The sequence below is a fragment of the Montipora foliosa genome, chromosome 13 (assembly GCF_036669935.1).
Source record: "Montipora foliosa isolate CH-2021 chromosome 13, ASM3666993v2, whole genome shotgun sequence".
Lineage (NCBI taxonomy): Eukaryota > Metazoa > Cnidaria > Anthozoa > Scleractinia > Acroporidae > Montipora > Montipora foliosa.
This window is the reverse complement of record NC_090881.1, coordinates 20,104,168-20,117,384: the sequence shown is the minus strand read 5'-3', so window position 1 is coordinate 20,117,384 and position 13,217 is coordinate 20,104,168. Positions and strand designations below refer to the sequence as shown.

The 13,217-nt window shown below is 38.1% G+C and overlaps 1 protein-coding gene across 4 annotated transcripts in view; it reads right to left on the bottom strand.

Moving 5' to 3' along the window:
* LOC137982047 (E3 ubiquitin-protein ligase TRIP12-like) overlaps positions 1 to 13,217 on the bottom strand; it is a 62,905-nt gene that overhangs the window by 41,319 nt on the left and 8,369 nt on the right. For 2 of the 4 annotated variants that reach the window (XM_068829072.1, XM_068829074.1), the window contains exons 6-19: positions 11,637 to 12,038; positions 10,874 to 10,942; positions 9,330 to 9,361; positions 9,181 to 9,219; positions 8,772 to 8,858; positions 8,048 to 8,143; positions 7,365 to 7,447; positions 6,863 to 6,928; positions 6,400 to 6,435; positions 6,041 to 6,136; positions 5,055 to 5,147; positions 4,765 to 4,818; positions 3,399 to 3,506; positions 1,185 to 1,253 (exon numbers count right to left, since the gene is read on the bottom strand). In XM_068829072.1, the coding sequence (XP_068685173.1) occupies positions 1,185 to 1,253; positions 3,399 to 3,506; positions 4,765 to 4,818; positions 5,055 to 5,147; positions 6,041 to 6,136; positions 6,400 to 6,435; positions 6,863 to 6,928; positions 7,365 to 7,447; positions 8,048 to 8,143; positions 8,772 to 8,858; positions 9,181 to 9,219; positions 9,330 to 9,361; positions 10,874 to 10,942; positions 11,637 to 12,038 (1,330 nt within the window). The remainder of the gene's footprint in view (positions 1 to 1,184; positions 1,254 to 3,398; positions 3,507 to 4,764; positions 4,819 to 5,054; positions 5,148 to 6,040; positions 6,137 to 6,399; positions 6,436 to 6,862; positions 6,929 to 7,364; positions 7,448 to 8,047; positions 8,144 to 8,771; positions 8,859 to 9,180; positions 9,220 to 9,329; positions 9,362 to 10,873; positions 10,943 to 11,636; positions 12,039 to 13,217) is intronic. The other 2 variants (XM_068829073.1, XM_068829075.1) reach the window with 1 other exon arrangement.

Here is a 13,217-nt window from a genome sequence, read left to right as displayed (position 1 = left end):
TGTGAGCATCATTCTCTCTTTTATAATAAGGTACCGGTACGGCTGTAAGTGTTAGGGAAAACATCATTTTAAATTTCGGGTGAATGCAGCTTTCAGTCGTTACTTGAGGGGCAGAGTTTAAGGGGATACTACTTTGTAATGCTTATTATAATCAGTGTGCACTGAATGACTTGCATTACTGGACATATCTTGGGAAATAGAGGATAGTGCAGGAAGGAAGCTAGAGGTCAAACGGCGCATGATAGTCGGTGTTAGTTGATTCTCTCCAGACTATCACCAACTATCACCAAATATCATTCACATGGTCAAACGGCCAAAGAAGTTCGTGATAGTTGACGACAGTTCACTGGCAGTTGCGCAAGCAAAGTCACGCGAGCAGCTAGTTCCAGGCTCTTTCCGCGTAAAAATGTGAACAATAAATTAGCTTCCCAAAGGCAGGGCTGGGCCTCATATTCATCTATTAGACGTAATATCAGGTCATTACTCCACCTTGCCGCATTGCCCTTCCTGACCGATGAAGGTTTAGTGATACGCTTCTTTTTTTGCAGTGTCTCTAATAATTCTTGCGAGTTGACTCTTTCTTCCGAAGATATCTTCTCTATGTTATCTTGGTTTTCAATATTTTCTTTGTCATGATTATCATCTTGGATGTAAACACGAATTTCTGAAGCTGCAGCTGAGTCTCGCGAGGAACTTTTGGCGGCCATTTTAAACGAGCCTGCCGATTTTCGGGGAAAACAGCTGACCAAAAACTATCATGAACTATCATATGCGTGGTTAAACGAGAAAAACTATCATCGCCTATCATGAAGAATTTGAACACACTCAAAATGAATGATAGTTGATGATAGTGTATGAAAAAACGGAAGCGTGAGCTTCAACTATCATCGACTATCATGTGCCGTTTGACCAGGGCTTAAGAAACCAACTTCCAAGAAGCAGGAAGGACAGCCAAGAATCACAGCCAACACCTTCATAGGGAGTTGTTGGTTTGTATTTCCATAAGCAAATTACTGCTGTAATATTTGTAAAAACCATGGATGCTTCAAGCCTCACTTTCTTTCAGCGGCTAATATGGGGAACTAAAAGGGTTACTGAAAATGATGGCCTGTTATTTCTTTCTTTGATGGAAAACTCGTTTTGAATTTCTATTGAAGGTAAAACACACAAAAAGATTTCCTAACCTCATTAGACTGGAAACTATCCACAAGTCTTGCAAATGCAACACAACAACTCTCCACAGACTTTTTGTCCTAAAGATAAAAAAAAAATGAGTTCATACATCTGTATGTACAACATAATTATTGTATATAGTAAGTAATATTATTGGTGCAACTGGGAGCAAGAAAAAAATTATAAGAACCTATTTTATAATACACTCTGCCATGCAAACAATCCAATTAAAAGGAAGTTACAAGTTGACTACTTATAGTGTATGACTTCCCTAAGGAAAAACAGTGGTTTGTGTTAGTTCAATGATGTCAACCCCCATTGTAAGAGGTTATTATCTGGATTGGTGACTTATTAGGGCGCTTAAGCACGCGCGTTTTTGAGACGCGGACGGCAACCGGAAGAGAAAATTTCGCGTGCTAGGACAGTGGTGTCTCCCAGATTTTTGTAATTATGATCTCTAATGGAGAAAAGATACTTAGCAATGTAAATGTGGTTGCGTGAAAACAGGTTAAAAAGGGAAAACAGTTCACTTCCGGTTGCCGTCTGCCTCTCAAAAACGCTCTTGCTTAAGCTCCCTATTATCTGAGAATACCCCATGCAATATGCTTTGGGGAGTCTGGCATAGGGGTTTTCATCTATGCCATCCACCCGTGCAAGTGTACATTGTATGTGGGCTGAGTTCAAGTCAATCTTAACCTGACTTGAGAGATACATGTATATCCAGAAAGTGCCCCTAATTAGATGCACACAGGTTTCAATAAGGGTAACAAAGTCTTCCCTTGGTCTTCTCTTCAACGTCATCATCACTTGTGTCTCAGAATATTTTCCAAATAAAGAAGCCTCGCCTGAGATCTGTTCTGTTGTAAAGCACACAGGAAGTGGATAAAGCACGAAAGAAGTGTTGGTGAAACACGAGACGTAGTCAAGTGGGATCAAAAAGAAAATCGTTCACTAAAATCCAGCTGAGTTTTCGCTCAAGAAAACCTGAACTATTGGAAAACAAACTGCTTAATGAATGTGGCTGGTCTGGCTGGTAATTAAACTGCTGCAGCATTGGGACCATTCATTGTTCTGTATGAACAAAACAGAGCAAGGCTTCTTTCATTGTTTTACACTGTATAATAAAGAATTGTTTAATTTCAACATGTATTCGGATAAAATAATTGGAAAACTTTATTTTTGAAATCCTACGAGTGGTGTCAGCTATGCATCCGTGCTCTCATAAAGCACGCTGTCTTAACCATTCAGAGTACGCGTTCTATCAAAACATTATTATAAAGACAATTACATGCAAGGTCACAAAGTATCCCCCAAATGATGCTCCTCAAGAATTAGTAAAGACAAACAGCTGCGTTTAGCCTAGTAGGTTAAAAATAACACTTAACGGAACATTTACTGTTATTTTGTTAGGGAGCTTAAGCAACGACAACGGCGACGGCAATGAGAATGTCATCTCAAAATATAAATTTGTGTTACTTTAATCGCTCTCTGACTATTTCAACCTTTTTAATTTGACAAGGGTGTGGTAGTTCCTCAAGAATGATACTGGTTCGAACGGTGCTTAATTTAGAAGAGCAAATGAAAATTTATCTTCAAGTGCCGACGTCCTTGATAAAACCTCAAATTTGGTTATTTCACATTGTTGTCTTGCTGACGACATGCATGCTCTGTCACAAGAACGTTACAAATTTGCATATTGAATATGCAAATTTGTGACATTCCTTGTTGCCGTTGCCGTTGCCGTTGTCATTGCTAAGCTCCCTAGAAAGAAAGAAAAAGAAAGAAAGGGACTTTATTTAAGTGTCTAGACGTTCTAGCGCTGAAGCACTAATTGGGGACATTAACAATATTATTAATACAATCAAACGTTGGTTTTTGAGGAGAGGGGAACCCGGGGCACCCGAGAAAAACCTCTCTGTGCAGAATAGAGAACCAACAAACTCAACCCACATATGACGCCGAGTCAGGGAATCGAATCCGGGCCACAAGGGTGGGAGACGAGTGCTCTCACCACTGCGTCATCTCTGCACCCCTAAAAATCTGCCTATTGGTGGAAATAGGTAGCAAGGGCTCAAGCGCTTAGACTTAAAGGGGCACTTCATGTTCAGAACATCTGCATACAACTCCAGTCTATCCTCTAGTCACTGGTCCACATGACTGTATATGCCACCTGCTTAAGGATAGAAGAACACTAATGTCACTTCATCATCGCAGTTTTTACTTACCTGGTGTTGTAATCTTCCACTTAAGATCAAAACAGAATCTGCCACAAGATGGAAATCCCCAACACCAATGCTGTGACAACAGTTAGCAGCAATAGAAAGTGCTGACCTCTGTTGAAAAAAAGAATGCTGACTGAAAAATCCAAAGATATTGCCAATTAACACTTTAAATATTGGGACAGACTGGTTAGTGAATCTGTTAGTGGGGAGCAGGCTTTCAAAAGGAAATTTGCAAAAAAACTTCCAGGCCCACTGCAGACGAACAGGTTGTATAATTAATTTTATGTTGTAGTTCAGTTTTACCCACTGGTTTAAATTTTTTTTAAACCAGTCCAAAATTTTGGAACCAGTCCCCTTTTTTCAAACCAGTTAAATTTTTTTTTAAAATAACACCACCCATTTCAACATAGTTGGACATCTTTCTGTAACTAAGTAGAACTCTTAATGAAGTATGTATACTTGTGTGGTCAAGTGGATAAGAGAGTGGGAAGTGTGAAAAGGTCTGTGAGGGGTGTTGTAAAGGGAGTGGGTAGAAGGAGTATTCAAGGAGGGGGCTACCTGGAAGTCATGTCTATAAAAGGAAGGGTGGGCTAGGATAGAGGCAATGGGGAAGATTAGGGAGGGGTAAGAGAAGTACATGTATAATGCAGGGAAAAAATATCTCTTTCTTTTTGAGACCTCTCCCAAAAACCAAGCCCCTGTTTTTTAACTACACCCCCTTTTTAGACAGTTGATACTAATAAACCAGTCAAAAAAATTTAAACTGGTTCCAAATGTTTGGACTGGTTCAAAAACTTGGAACTGGTTTAAATTTTTTGAAGCCAGTGGATAAAATTGAACAACAACATATATACACTGTAGACACGTAGCACACTGGGATTGCCTGATTTCAATTCACTTGGTACTGAATGTGTCTCTCTTTTAAGGTTCCATCCACAAACCGTGGAAGCAAGCAAAATTAACTGCACTTAAAAAATTTATGAAACTTCAGGATTCACATAATTTTATTAATGAAAGAGCTTGTAAATTTGTAACCATTTCAAACAAAATGCACTTTCTCCTATGTTCATTGTCAATTTTTTGGCTCTTGCAAAGCACAATCAAATTGAACTTTAGACAGTGCATGTCTATAAAGGTGCAATTAATGTTACTGATTTCTACCTATGGTAGTTTTATTTTCAATTTTCTCATCACAGCTCTGATAATACAAACAACATTAGGATGAGAAAACAAAGAAAAATGAAAATCAAACTTGGTTGAAACATTTTAAACTACAGCACATGTACAGTACAGTAACTCCAAGAACATCTTACTGCAAAACTTTTCTACCTAGTGAAATATGATTGCATTTAGCTGCTGACTATTGTACCTGAGCAGATATTGAAAAGAAATCCAAATACAGCAAACATGCTGACATGCCACCCTGCAAAAGAATAAAATTACAGTGTACATGGAATATATTTACATTCTGATAGTGAGATGTGTTCAGAATTACCGTACATGATTATGAGATGCAAGCTTTTTTTTTACAGGAATTACAGTAAACTGGGTCAATTCCTTAGGTGATACAGTAATAAAACTTTGCAAAATGCAACTTACTGGAACATACATGTACATGTATGCACATGCAATCTGTAATAAATGAATACAAGCACTTACAGCTTGAAGAATAGCTTTTCCATGTCTTCTGGACAGCATCGCTAAGGCAGTTAATGCTTGTTCTGCAACATCCATGCACTGAATGACTTGAAGCTAAACAGTAAAGTTTTGCAGATATGTACATGTATTTGAATCAATCACAGGTATGTTGTCATAATTATTGTGCAGAAGGTGTCTTCAAGTATAAAGGTACAGTGTGTTACCGGTATTTGTCATAACATGAAAAAGGAATAACATCAACTGTATGTATTAGAAGAAACTTTGACTGATTCCATGCAACAAAAGAAAAAATAATATTGTACAAAATGTGGAAGTGGTTTACACAGGAAAATGTATACAGCTGCACATGTTTCACGTACAGCTGAAGAAACAGGAAAAGTACAAGCTCTTGGCTAAGCTTTTAGTGAAAGTGATCATCGACAATGACTCGTTAGTCTAAAAACATCTTTTGAGTGAAGAGCAGGCAAAAAAGTATCAACTGTTTTTTCGATACAGAATTCTCTTCATTTACATAAACATTTTTTTCTATTTTCCTTGTTAAAATGTCTTGAATCACCAAAAATACCTTCAATCTCAGACAATTAGTCGGGACACTTCACGCCAACATCCTCTATTCCCTTGTTGTGTATTCTCTGCCCCTCTCAATGTTGTTAATATTGCAGTTCAGTCACCACATCTTTCACACCAACATTGAGAGGGAAGGAAGGGCAAGAAGTGTCCCAACAATTATGTCTGGGACTGTAGTGTATATCAACACTTAAATGCTGACGTTTAATAGGTCATAAACAGTATTTATGGCAGATCTGTATCACATTTACAAACTCTCAGCTTTGCCTCAAGTTTGTAAATGTGATACAGATCTGCTGCTCATATTGTATAATTATATTACAAGATACAAACAGTACTGTAACACAAACCATCCCAAATAGAAATGGGATTGGTTATGTTTTAAGAGGCCGATCTACACAGGTAATACAAAACTTTACCTTCTCTATAAAAATGGGAACTGCTTCTACAACCACAGCGGTTGACCTAGGAAGTGCTTCCATAAGATAGGTCAGTGCACGACAACCATGGTTCATCTGTGGAATAAAATTACAATACATAGAGAAATGCTACATGTTTAACTTAGTACATACAAAGGTAGCACTTTTGAGGGCCTTATTGATGGTTCAGTCCAGTGATGGCTGAAACTGCTGACCTCAGCAGAATATTCTAGCATAATGCTAGCATCTGTATCCCTCGTGTTTCATAGAATAATGCAAAGTTGTTTCTTGCTAAGGTTGCTAGTAGAGTTAACAAAGTGTATACTGATTTGATAGCAAAAAAATAATGTTGTTCTTACAATGTCAAAGTTGTGCTCCATTGACAGCAAATTCACCTAAGGCAAGAAAAAAAAAACATTTATCACATAATGTCAATCTTCTGACAAGTTCAGCAATAATTAACACTGTACTAAGGTTTGACTAAGCTTGATCATCTGTTATGTTAACGCCAAAAAAAAAAAAAAATAGTAATAACTTATTGTTTTGCAGCATGTACATGTCTCACATGTACACTCACAGAGTTTCATGAAAGTCTTGTTTCAGTGAGATAGAGGTGCTTTGGTTTGAAAAGTACGAAATTTGCTGAATTCAACTTGAGTTTCACAGGAAGGTAAGGGCAACCTGGATAGTGGTTGAAGATTGACCTGAAATACTCTTCAGAGCGTCTTTTTGAGGGTTTCTCAATGTTTGATCCAATTCATGTACCGTAAACAAGTGGGTTTTTTTTTCACATTTATTAATACTTTACAAGTAAGTACTCACCAAAGCAGGAACAACTTGTTTAACAGGAAATCCAACAAGACTCTCTTCATTTCCCATGACTAAAAACTAAAACATATACAAAAGCAACATCATTATTCAACCACAAAATGTTTGCAAGAGAAGATGTTATTTCCCTAAATTTCATTTGCCACCTAATACACCTAAAAGAGGACACACCTAAAAGAGAGTTGGGTAAAAAATCTGTACAAGCTGACAGATGCCCACTTCCCGAGGCCAAAAAAAAAAATTGGTGCAAGCCACAGAAATTTGATTGCCACTGAAGAATAGGACAGAAGTGCTCTGAGCATGTGATTCCAAATGCATTTGTTAAGAAAATTAGTAAAACTACAACATGGTACAACTGTATTACAATGGTGAAAATACTGTACATGTACTGTACGTGTGTTGTTGGTACAATGGATTCCCTGTTAAAGAGAGTCTGACGCAAACTGAATACTTGAAAATGGGCAATAATAGAATTTTAACAACATGCATGCAGTACCTGACACATTTCAATGACAGACTGTAACTGCTGTCCTTCATCAGAGGACTGGATTCCAGTCAGCATCTGTTGAACTTTACCACCTACATATTCAACAAAGTATAGAAACTGAGAAAAGGATGTGTGCCTGCACTTACATGTATAAGCTACATGACTTGTAGGATTGCAAGCAACCAGGGGTTTAAATTAAGGCTGAGCTTCCTAGCTGCATACCACAGCCTACTTTTTTTTCTTACCAGCACCTCACTTGTAGTGACTTTTACCATGAACTTCAGCTAAAACTGGTGAAAACGCCACTTACAGGGGGTACAACAAAAGGCCATTTTAGAAATCACAAGAAGCTCTCAGGAACTACAAATTTAATAAGCAACACAAGAATCTCTGAGAAGGAAAACGAAAAACTGGAAAAGTACCAGGATTTGAAGAGGGAACTCAAAAAGATTTTGAGGTGTAAGGAAATCACTATTATGCCTGTGATTATCACTGCCCTTGGAATGGTGTCTAACAGCCTGAGGAAATGGTTATAGATGCTGGATGCTACCAATAAACCAGAGCTGCTACAGAAAGTACGCCTCTTAAGAAGAGAAAACGTAGGCACCCGAGACACTAACCACATGCCATAATTTACAATACCCATATTTCTCACACACATTGTCTTCTTCATAAGTTGGTTAATTTTTCACCTGAGCCTGAGCTTATGGTTCGATGAAGTAGCTGATGCATGCGAGGCCCCAAGGAGCCAATCAGATGGGAAGGAACACCTCGTGCTTCCAACAGAGCTACAGTAAACATAGAAAAATATTTATGTGAATGCCACATCAAAAAGCTAACGCCTATGTTGTCATTCTATCTCTGTCTTGGTTTAAAAATAAATTTTTTCAAACAAGTTTAACTTTGATTTTCCTGTGTCTAATATTCATTATCATAATCTGAAACGAAATAAAATCACAAGTGAATTGTTTTAAAGAACTTTGAACCAGGAAAAATATGAACCACAACATCCACAAGCTTTACATTAATAATAATAAAAGTATATGTATTACTAATTTTGCCAGTCATTGTTAATTTCAGTTTGGATAGAAATGGCCAAAATTTTCTTATCCAAGATTTCGTTTTTACTGCATAGTTCTATTGCCTTGCCATGCCGCATGGGACAGTATTTCTGTTTCAAGAGATAGTAGATATTGGCCTTTACTTTGCAAAACAGCAAAACAGCTTTGCAGAAATTCTTTTGGGTTATTAATTTTTCCCTCAAACTTTTGATTCGTGTGGATGACAAGTAGGGGTATGAATGTGTTGAGGAATTGATCATGCAGTACAAGATATTCTCATCCTTTGAAAATGAAGGATCAGAATGATTATGAATACCTTAAAACCACATGAATTGTAATATTTATAATGTCTGACCTTGAAGTCTGGATAATTCACCATCTTTTAACTCCATATCCTCCAGGGTGCTAGATCCTTCCATTTCACTTCTAGCAGCCACTGCTCCTGCAACAGACAGTTTTTACAATAATAAGACAGTAATTTCCATCTTAACTATGTGCACATTGTACACTGTACATAACCATGCTCTTAACCCAGTGATGGCTAGGAGTGAGACTTCATAGATTCTATACTATGGGGTGAAGAGATTAATACATGTAGTTGGTAACTAAAGGCTTTAAACGCTTCTTCATTCCATGAAATCGCAAAGTAAAGGAATTTTTCCGTACTTTCAAAAGACCACATTTTGATGTTTTCAAGGACTGATTTTGTTTTTGTATTCTTTTAGATAAAAGGACATTCATTAAGATAATGCAACAATACTTACCACTAGAAGAGGGAACTGAATCTTCAGCATTTCCATGAGCTGCAAAAGAGGTTTGCAAAAGAACTAACAGTTAAACGATTAATGATCATGGTCGTTTTCAAATTACATGTACATGTACACTGCACAAGTATATTATAGTGGTAGAATACCTGCATCTGAAGAACCAGGGTCTTGAGCTGCACTGTAAAATTAAAAAGTTTATCATAAACGACAGTCAGTATCTGTCATCTCATTGTTTTATATGTAGATTCCACAGTTTAACCCTTTGATGCCCAAACCGGCCGAAACCAGCCAGACTTAGTATTTTACTCTGTCCAATGCCAGATGATTTAATTACTCATCAATGAGGAGCCCCTGGGAGTCAATGGGTTAATGTACATGTAGGTATGGGAATCTGTACAACTGGTGACATGTATGTGCATCATGCATTAATGGCCAAGGGGACTAAATTTTATGTTATTTCTAATCACTCACTTTGTATATTACCGCAGTTATTCGGTTATAAGGCGCACTCGGTTATAAGACGCACCCCAAACTTAATTACGCGAAAATACTCGGTTATAAGATGCAACAAAAAATTGAGAGTTATCAAAAGGATGTGATGAATTTGAGAACAATTATCTTTACACAATTGGCATGCGAACTCTTTTTGTTAACGTAAACAGAGTGCAAAAGGCACGCTTTTAATGATATACGTAAAAACAAAAGCTAAAAGTTCACACCTGAAATGATAAACATACAACGCATACACGTTTATTTTGAACCTTCCGAAGTTAATAAATAGTCAGAGTTCAGACTTCAAGCGAAAGTGAACAGCGCAAAAACTCCCACGGAAACTCATTCAAAGGTGTTCGACAGCTGATTATCAACACGCCACCAAGGATGCAAATTTCAGTGCACAAGAAAGCCTGGATGAACAAAGGTATGTTTTATCTCTGCACTGTTTGTTCAGAGAAGAAACTTTTCATGCGAGTGACAAACACGAACTTGGAATATTCGAAACAAGGTTCGAACGATTGTATTGTTGTCACGGGTATCATGTTACTGAGCACATGCTCTTAAGGACGTATGCAAATTACCGTGTGTTTGCTTTTTAGTGTGCTAAAGGTCTCTAAAGCACTATTCTTTTTTAATAGACAACTGGTATCCTTTTCTTGTGTTGTTTAAACTGCAAGTTCTTCTCAAATTGTGATCTTAAGATTTTGTTGCGCGAAAATACTTGGCTATAAGATGCACCCCAATTTTAGCACTAACTTGCCACCCAAAGACAGATTTATCTTGAAAAAACCGTGCACCTTATAACCGAATAACTACGGTAATTTTTCCTTCTTTGAAAGGTAACAGTACTTTTGTGTCTTGAATTCTCTAACACAATGTATCCTGAATGCCAATATAATTTGATATTATTATTCTATATACAGTAGTAATGATTGTTTTGTGGTTCAAGTCTCTTCTCAGCCTAAAATTAAGTTTTAATTAATCACTCACTGAATATCTCATTAACCCATTCACCCCTAAACCAGCCATACTTAGTATTTTACTCTGTCTAACGCCAGACGATTTTACTCGTCAGTGGGGAACCCCCAGGAGTCCATGGGTTAAACTTGTTCCTGGAGATTAAAGCATGTCTAAATGCACCTTTCTCATTCTCCCTCTGTCTAAAATCTTCTTGACAGCAAGGACTTTTACTTACTTGTCTGTTGACATATTTGGAGGTTGCCGGCGTGTCCACGACTGCTTCTTTCCTTGTGGTCCACGCCGACTGAAAGTACATTTTAAAGAATTTAGAGAAGTAGAGAAAACTGGTGAATACCAAGTACAGTAAATTTGGGAGACATATATAAGCAGACAGTAAAATTATGTACATGTAGCTTATTCAAATTTGTGTACATCTCCTCTTGCCCATTTTAAACTTCAGTAATCTTTCTTTTCACCTTTTGGCATAAAATTTTGCTCAGTGTGACACCAGATGATGTCACTAAAATTTAAAAAACCTGCAAATTCTTCCAAAAAAAAAATCTTCCAGTTTCAGCACTTGGACTCCTTCAATTTGACTACTGTCTGTTTTTACTGTTATGTGGTCTCATCGATCAGTAGTCCATTCAGAAGACTACGCCAAGCCGACCATGTTGCTGAAGGAAAGGCCAGACCACAACAGCAGGAACTAATGCCCTACTCTTTTTGACTACTGTGTGGGACCTTTAACGTCCCACAGAGTTTATGAACAGTGAAGGGTTGTGAGACGGGGCCTTAGGTTTATAGTCCTTATCCGAGAAGACTTGAAAGTCTAACCATTTTCAGGTATAATTACAAAGGCAGCACTTTCTCCTCAGTTATTTTAAGACCCTGAGTGTTGGTCTGGCCAGAGTCGAACTCACGACCTCCCACATGGCAGCCAGATGCTCAACCAACTGAGCCCGACCACTGTACACAGTGATAAATGTGTGGTTTTATACCTGTTACTAGCACAGGATCCCGTTGTCTCTTTAAGCCTCTGTGACCGCCTCAAGCCTCCACTAGGCTCAGGCGGGCCACTCCTTCTCCAACTTCGTGTTGGTATACGAGAGTTACCAGAAGTGGACTGGCTTGATTCTGAAGTCTTATCCGACAGTGAGGTCGATGACGCAGATCGCCTTCCACGAGAGGAAGACTTGGACGTGGATGTAGAGTTACCAATGGCTGCTGAGCTGGTGAGATGAGTTGTTGAAGGTCTGGGAGGTAGAGCAGCCCCTACAGATAATGATGATGATGAAGAGGAGGGTTCTGCTGAGTCTGGCCCAACAGATGTCGTAGCAACTGCCACCACAGAACCAGGCTTGCTGTCAGATTGTGGCTTCTCCAGGCAAACTGATTGGCTACTTATACAGACAAAGGAAAAATAAGTTAAATAAGTAATTTATCTCTTCCACCCCTGAAGTGGCCCCTACTGACGGGGAAAACTGTCTGGCATTTAGACAGAGTAAGATACAGAAATATCAGTCTTAGGATGGAAAGGCTTAAGGGACACAAAATACAAGATACAAGTGACCCATTAAACACATTGCGCATTGACGATGAAAAGTCAACCCATTCATCAAAACAAACCAACACAGTTGCTAGTTTCTTTTCAATGTGTTTGACCTTTATTACTCATCTTTGCATAATTTTTTGAATAATTATTGAGTTGCTGGTGTGTTAAATTGCACCAAAGCCGACTGCAATTATAGTAAGACAAATAAACAGTGCGTGATATCAATCAGTGCGCGTTTACTATGGTAGAGTCATGAAAGATGTCGCCAGGAATGAGGAAAAAAAATGTGTGCATTTAATCAGCTAGAAGTAATCACAGATTAAAAGCATATTGAAGCTTTGAAAGTTCATTTTTAAGGCCATACCAAAAACTAAAAATGATCCTTTTGTTAGAGCAAAGGGTTTCTGAAGCAGTGAAATGTTTCAATAAGCAAACAAATTGAAGAGAACTTGTGTCAAGTTCTTGATAATATATACAGGCTGTATGCATGAATCAAATTTTTAAACAGCTTTTATTGAAGAGTGTTCTTACATGTACATCATTACTACATTATCATTAACAGAGGAGGATTCTTACATTACTGCAATGGATCCTATATCTTAATGGATGCACACATATTTCACACCACGGAGAAAGCTATTGATTCCCTCCACTGACAGTTTCTTCCAAATTGCTAGGATTCCGCTAGGATTCCACTAGGATGACCTCCAACCTCTCCTGATCAAGGGGCAGCTTCCCTTCCACTCCTCTGACCTTTTGGTGTTTCAAATCCTCTGCTTTAAAAAGATGGCAGGTGAGCTGCACCGTAAAAGTTCTTCGACAAGGATGCTCTGGCTCTCATTGGCCTTCTTGGCGAATGGGTATACTAGGAGATGAGGTATTGACTTCAAGTGTTGGAAATACTCGGAAACCACTGGTGTTGCTGGGATGTTACATTGCAGCAGCAAGACTAATTGAGGGCTCAGATTGACGAAATACACTATTTCTCTGTTGATCAATTTTTTCTAGATAATATTTTACATCTGTC